The following is a 7,500-nucleotide window of genomic DNA, read 5'->3' on the forward strand; positions in this document are numbered from 1 at the left end:
CACATACATATGGGTTAGCAAAGCGTATTTCAGCAAAACAGCTGTTCGGAATTTATATAATAGGTATTGGTTGTCGAGTACGGTAGGCCGATCGAATAATGTCTCCATACTGTAACGGTAAACCATTTTTGTTTTGTCATCCTGTCTGCTCTTGGTGAAGAGTATAATTAATTGTTTCACGTATTTGCTGCGTTTCTTAGTACAAAATTGATGAGTTTACCCGTCCTCCCGTAGAGACTAGAATTATAGGAAGCGGTCCGGTCCGTTTCACTCCTGGCGTTGAGAAGAAAACGTATTATTATTTTTGATTCTTTAATGAGCTACCATTATCTTCTTGTCCATGAGGTCTGTTGACGGAAATTATTGTTTTAAGTGTGAGTGCACTCCCCAGGACTTCACTAAAACATCTTGCGAGAAAAAGTAAATTCAACTTATGCACCGTGGCCGATAGTTGCAAGTAATTTTGTTTTTATTTAATATATGCTGTATTATGCAATAGGTACGTGATGTTCTTTATATACGATGATTGTTAATCACCGTAACAGATGGTTAAAACGCTAATTACAACTGTCAGAAGGCTGTCGCTTTGCTGTTTTACCACTTGAAATATAAAACAGATGGACATTTCAATAACCTCACACTTTCACCCTCTCTTTTTTTGTGCCATTACTAATATATAAAGCAGAATGGATACCACTGGAAGAAATTACATTACACTCACATAAAATAAGAACCTTTTCGTACACACGACGCACGTTCTGTTGACAAGTGAACACCAACTTACATCCGGGTCGCAATACAGATTTCATCATTACGTTTTTTGGGGGTTCATGGTGAATGATTACCATGCTTATTATGGGATTAATGACGTGTTTTTTTTCGTTTGTTTGTGGTTTGACGCCGGTTTGTACTAAGATTGCTGAACTGGTGTGGATATATACATATACATACATACATACATACATACGTATATATATATATATATATATATATATATATATACACACGTATATATATATATATATATATATATATATATATATATATATATATATATATATATATATATATATATATACGTGTGTGTGTGTGTGTGTGTGTGTGTGTGTGTGTGTGTGTGTGTGTGTGTGTGTGTGTGTGTGTGTGTGTGTGTGTGTATGCATGTGTGTGCATGTGCAAACATCAGAACACTAGAGAATCGGCAAAAAAAAAAAAAAAAAAAAAAAATCCCATTATTTAGAAAAGTACGGTAAGAGTACATGGAAAAGCCTTTTGAAATCAGTCGAATACGGTAATACGGTAGAAAATTGATTGCGACGGCGATAATCGTCTCGTGAAAAGGAATGTATATAATTTACAGATCTAATAGAGGAGATAAAGCCTCCGTGTAATGTTAATTACATTTAGATTACACGATATGATAACGATTAGGTGTTCGCGATATTGTTGCTATGGGAACAAGAGAGGGAGTGAGAGATGGAGAGGGAGTGAGAGATAAGGAGGGAAAGGGAGTGAGAGATGGAGAGGGAGAGGGAGAGGGAGTGAGAGATGGAGAGGGAGAGGGAGAGAGTGATTGCAGAGTCTAAGTAACGAAAACTCCCCATAACACTCAAAAATATATGTTCAATGCTTCCATACTTTTACATATCTATCATGACAGCCATCTTGCGCATAGCCTAACCGAGCCATCCAGCCATCCAGCCATCTTTTCCCATCACATTTTCCTCATCAACGTTCTTTTAAATTGCTTTTTACCAATTACTCTCACACTCCAACTCATCAGTCATCAACTCATAAATAATTCCCAAAAGCTCTGACACCATTTATCATTTCCCACTAATTCTTCATTTTAGGTAACTAGCTGCCATCTTAGTTCTTCTCCCGCTCTTCTTCTTTCGAGAATTCCGATCCTCAACTTCTCTTACTACTACTACTACTACTACTACTACTACTACTACTACTACTACTACTACTACTACTACCACCATCACACGCCATTCCTCAACTCCCATTTCTTCTTTTCCAGAGCCTGAAATGGCGGAAGGACATGGAAGCGGACACGGTGTTGGAGTGGGAGGCGCCAGAGGTTTTGGAAAAGTACTACCCGGTTGGCCAGGCAGGGCACGACAAGGAGGGACGACCAGGTGAGAGAGAGAGAGAGAGAGAGAGAGAGAGAGAGAGAGAGAGAGAGAGAGAGAGAGAGAGAGAGAGAGAGAGAGAGAGAGAGAGAGAGAGAGAGAGAGAGTCGTCTGTTGAATGGTTTTCTAGCACTGTAGTTTTATATGGGCTTATAGTACTGGCATATTTGTGATTATTATTGTTGTTGTTGTCATTACTGTTATTATTATTGTTATTATTATTATTATTATTATAATTATTATTAGTGTTGTTATTATTATTTGTGTTGTTATTATCATTATTGATATAATTGTTATTACTATTATTATGATTAGTGTTATTATAATTATTATCTCTATTGTTGCTATTTATGTTATTATAGTTATTATTTACGGATGGGGGGGAGGGGGATGGTGATGATAAGGTTTTTGGATAAGGCGTTTGGTTAAGATATCTAGAAATTAAGATTTTTAGAAGAAAAAAAAATAAGTTTGACTTTATTTTATTTAGGCTTTATGGGGAATTTACTCCCCCACCCCAAAAAAATGCATTTAGAAAATTCAAATATTTGTTTATAGTTTACACAATATTAGTAACAGCGAATATGTAAACATCGTTCTGTAAACGAAATAGGATCACGATTTTAACGTAGAATATATTGAGAAAATGGAAAGTGACATTTCGAAAGCTCCATGTACCCGTGGGCGGTATATATGTATCATAGACTTTCCATTTAAAGGTCTAGCTTTTTTTAGTTATTTTTCTACCGTTACTTTCCACTGGGAGTCATTATATATCTTATTTCATGTTCTTTTTTCTTAATTGATAGTGTGAGTGTCTTATCGTTTTGTTTTATTTTGTTTTATATTTATATTCCTAGGTTTGATGTTTACCTTTGTTAAACTAACGATGCATAGGAAACAAATTAAGTAAATAAGGCACGTGGATGTTTCATGTCTGTGATTTGGTGTCTTCTAGAATACCATTGAGCTAAAATCCCCGAGAGAAAAAACATGTGACAGGGAAAGGCAGAACTTGAGTCGTATGTTTAATTTTCTTTAGACAGTTATTATTCACATTCTCTTCTCCCCGTGTCGCAACGTAACAAAACCAACATTTTACAGCATAGTAAACATTTCAAGTGTAGGGAAATCAGCCCGCCATTTTGATGAATTCTCATGCCACCAACATTTTACAGCATAGTAAACATTTCAAGTGTAGAGAAGTCAGCCCGCCATTTTGACGAATTCTCACGCCACGAACCTCAACTTCGAAACTAATTTCCTTCATTCCCGTAGTCTGGATCATTCCCTATGGCGGGTGTGACATGCGAGGTCTTCTGTCAAGCGTCCGCAAGAGAGACTACGTCCGGTACACGATACGCGTTCTGGAAGCTTCGAGAAAAGACATGGAGAAGCAGACGCAGATCCTGGGCCATCCCGTCACGCAGCAGTGTTGCATCTTCGACTTGGAAAACTTCTCGCTGAGACACGTGACTTGGAAGCCGGGTAGGTGTGCGTGTGTGTGTGTGTGTGTGTGTGTGTGTGTGTGTGTGTGTGTGTGTGTGTGTGTGTGTGTGTGTGTGTGTGTGTGTGTATGGGTGTGTGGGTGTGTGGGTGTCTGTGTGTGTGTGTGTGTGTGTGTGTTTGTGTGTGTGTGCGTGTGTGTGTGTGTGCGTGTGTGTGTGTGTCTATGTGTGTGTGTGTGTGTGTAGAAGGGGGTGGGGGGTGATTCTGTGTGTGTTTGTGGAGGGTTGGGGAGGTGTGTGCCTGCGAGAGCAGGGGAGGAAGGAAGGAAGGAAGGAGAGAGAGAGAGAGAGAGAGAGAGAGAGAGAGAGAGAGAGAGAGAGAGAGAGAGAGAGAGAGAGAGAGGAGAGAGAGAGAGAGAGAGAGAGAGAGGGGGGGAGAGAGAGAGAGAGAGAGAGAGAGAGAGAGAGAGAGAGAGAGAGAGAGAGAGAGAGAGAGAGTTCACAATAAAAACTTTTAGAACTGATAAAAAATAAGTGCTCAAGATGTTCCCCAATATGCAATAAACATACCAGTCTAGTAAGTCAATGATATTTCATTTCTTCATATTCATTTCCCTTTGCCCTATTGGCTTAGAATAAGAGTGGCAGCTATTCTTATTTATTGTCTTTCCAAAAGGATTCTTATTGATACCAGTCATCCCTATACTTTAGCATTTTTTATTAATTATTATGCAAAATGTTTTACATGGATTTTTTTTTTCAACAGCAATGGATGTAATCTTGCAACTGGTACAGCTATATGAGGCAAACTATCCTGAGCTGCTCAAGTGTGCTTATGTCATCAATGGTAAGTTTTATTCGTAGGGGAAGGGGAAGGAGAAAAGGAAGGGGCAGAGGAAGGGGAAGGAAAAGAAGGAGAAGGAGAAAAGGAAAGGAAAGGAGAAGGAAAAGAAAAAGAAGGAAGGGGAAGGAGAAGAAGGGGAGAGGAAAGGGAAGGGGAAGGAAAAGAAGGAGAAGGAGAAAAGGAAAGGGAAGGAAAAGAAGGAGAAGGAGAAGGAAAAGAAGGAGAAGGAGAAGGAGAAGGAGAAGGAGAAAAGGAAGGGGAAGGAAAAGAAGAAGGAGAAGGAGAAGGAGAAGGAGAAGAAAAAGGAGGAAGGGGAAGGGGAAGGGTAAGGGTATAAAGGAAGGGGTAGGAGAAAAGGAAGGGGAAGGAGAAAAGGAAGGGGAAGGGGAAGGAGAAGGAGAAGAAGGGGAGAGGAAAGGGAAAGGGGAAAGGGAAGGAGAAGGAGAAGGAGAAGGAGAAGAAGGGGAGAGGAAAGGGAAAGAAGGAGGGGAAAGGGAAGGGGAAGGAGAAGGAGAAAAGGAAGGGGAAGGGGAAGGAGAAGAAGGGGAGAGGAAAGGGAAAGGAGAAGGAGGGGAAGGAGAAGGGGAAGGGGAAGGGGAAGCAGAAGGAAAAGGAGAAGCAGAAAAGGAAGGGGAAGGAGAAAGAGAAGGAGAAGAAGGGGAGAGGAAAGGGAAAGGAGGAGGGGAAAGGGAAGGAGAAGGGGAAGGGGAAGGGGAAGGGGAAGAAGAAGGAGAAAAGGAAGAGGAAGTGGAAGTGGAAGTGGAAGGAGAAGGAGAAGGAGAAGGAGAAGGAGAAGGAGAAGGAGAAGGAGAAGGAGAAGGAGAAGGAGAAGGAGAAGGAGAAGGAGAAGGAGAAGGAGAAGGAGAAGGAGAAGAAAAAGAAAAAGAAAAAGAGAAGGAGAAGGAGGGGACGTAGAAGGAGAAGGAGAAGGAGAAGGAGAAGGAGAAGGAGAAGGAGAAGGAGAAGGAGAAGGAGAAGGAGAAGGAGAAGGAGAAGGAGAAGGAGAAGGAGAAGGAGAAGAAGAAGAAGAAGAAGAAGAAGAAGAAGAAGAAGAAGAAGAAGAAGAAGAAGAAGAAGAAGAAGAAGAAGAAGAAGAGAGAAAGACTTAGAAAAAGGGAGAAGAAGTTAGCTAAAATGTCATCATCAACAGCAGCTTTAGCATCATCATTTTAATAAGCATTATGGAATTATTGTTATTAGGATTGTTGTTATTCAGCAGTATTATTTTCTCTTATATTGTTACAAAGACAGGGTTGGTTATAACACTGATATGCAGACGATAATGATGATTCTTGTAATGCTTGTCACATTAAATTAAATTTTGAATCTGAGTATTAGTGTCACTTAATATTGTGATCAATGCTTATCCATGATGAAATTAGGTTACAGAGATGGTAATAAGTTTTTTACCTTGTTGATATTGAGAGTGTGTAATTTGCAATATGCAATTAATGTATTAAAGATATCAGAAGAGATCAATTCCATTCACAATGATTGATTTTAGATTAAAAATTAAGGTGTTATGATTAGTTTTCAAAGCAATGAACCCCTTGATGACATGTGCTAATAGTTTTTATTCAAGCAAGCAAATTACCACTCTGTTTATTTTCACACGCACATGAATATGCATACGTGCACGCGCATACACACCTGTTATGCCTTGATAATGAAGTAATATCTTACCTCCCACCAACAGCCCCAAAGGTCTTCACACTCGCATATGCAGTGATCAAGCCCTTCCTTCATGAGGTCACACTCAAGAAAATACGCATCTTTGGCTACAGTGGTTGGAAAGAAGCGCTCCTGAAAGACATCGAGGCTGACCAGCTACCTCAACACTGGGGTGGAAGCCGCGTGGATCCTGATGGAGATCCAAAATGCCCTTCAGTGGTCAGTTTGTGCATTAGATCTGGAATTACATTTGTTGAAAGGATATATGTTGCCCTGAAGTCGTCATGACTTTTATCTATGTAGTGGTGTTTTATTGTCTTTAACCCCTCGGCACAAGGGTATGTATGTGGATATCTGGACAATTGACTTAGTTCCCACTGTCTATTCATCCATTTCAGTGAAGCCTTTCTTCTTTGCAGATCTGTCTTGGAGGTGAGGTACCTACAAAATACTATCTGAGTCTCAGCAAGAGCAACCTCTCCAAGCTGGATGATGACGAGAACCTGTGCACTGTTACACTAAGCAAAGGAGGCAAAAAGCGACTGAAGTATGAAGTTAAGAAGCCAGGATCACGGCTGAAGTAAGCATAGAGTTGTATTTATTACCTTTCAGTCAACAATTTTTTAATATGGATTTCTTTGATAGGAATCATAAGGCTGTAAGGGATCATGATGCTCAAACTACCATTGCATTTTGTATCATATAGTTTGCTGTAAAAATATTCTAGTGATGAATAAGCTTTTAAAGGGAAAATTGTTGACATGAAATGAGGCTAATGTACAACCTTCTTTCTCAGATGGGAGTTCAGAACTGAAGACTTTGACATTGGCTTTGGTGTGTCTCGCAAGATTAAGAAAGGTGAAGAGGAGGTGATTGTGCCACTGCAAAGAGTCAACTCACAGCTTGTGACTGAAGAAGGTTTTCTTGTGTGCATGGAACCTGGGACTTGTAAGTAGCATCAAATGATAATTATATATTATTTCTTGCATCATTTGTTTTTGTAGCACAATATGTGCATTATTTGTAAATATGAAGCTCAGTAACTAACTATAAAGTATTGAAAGCATGTTACATGAGGTTAAAACTAATTTCTTCAGAGATATATGATCAGAGTTCCATATATTTTTTCTAGTAATTGCAGTAATAGATGATCATTGTTTTGAGAAAGGTTGTAACACTTATTTCTTTCAACAGATGTTGTTACATTTGACAACGAGTTCAGCTATGTGAGGTCAAAGAAAGTGCTTTACAGAATTAATGTGGAAGCCTCATCGTGAAGTGTGCAATGGTACTCCTCAAAGAGAAGAGCTGATCAGTGTAAATCTAAACCATCTAATTTGTTATTGCCAAAAAGGAGAATCCTTATTTGATAAGGAGTGTGTTCCACATAGGAATTAAA

At 39.4% G+C, this 7,500-nt stretch overlaps 1 protein-coding gene across 1 annotated transcript in view; it reads left to right on the plus strand.

Annotated features, from left to right (window-relative positions):
- LOC122258476 (SEC14-like protein 2) overlaps positions 1 to 7,500 on the plus strand; it is a 42,190-nt gene that overhangs the window by 34,165 nt on the left and 525 nt on the right. Inside the window, exons 4-10 of the mRNA XM_043024443.2 lie at positions 2,027 to 2,144; positions 3,417 to 3,626; positions 4,353 to 4,433; positions 6,127 to 6,320; positions 6,521 to 6,681; positions 6,898 to 7,049; positions 7,296 to 7,500. The exon at positions 7,296 to 7,500 is cut by the window's right edge and continues 525 nt beyond it. Coding sequence (XP_042880377.1) covers positions 2,027 to 2,144; positions 3,417 to 3,626; positions 4,353 to 4,433; positions 6,127 to 6,320; positions 6,521 to 6,681; positions 6,898 to 7,049; positions 7,296 to 7,378 — 999 coding nt within the window. The 3' untranslated portion in view covers positions 7,379 to 7,500. The remainder of the gene's footprint in view (positions 1 to 2,026; positions 2,145 to 3,416; positions 3,627 to 4,352; positions 4,434 to 6,126; positions 6,321 to 6,520; positions 6,682 to 6,897; positions 7,050 to 7,295) is intronic.

This window comes from Penaeus japonicus, unplaced genomic scaffold (assembly GCF_977035675.1).
Source record: "Penaeus japonicus unplaced genomic scaffold, GWHDUDI00000001_assembly GWHDUDI00000003, whole genome shotgun sequence".
NCBI lineage: Eukaryota > Metazoa > Arthropoda > Malacostraca > Decapoda > Penaeidae > Penaeus > Penaeus japonicus.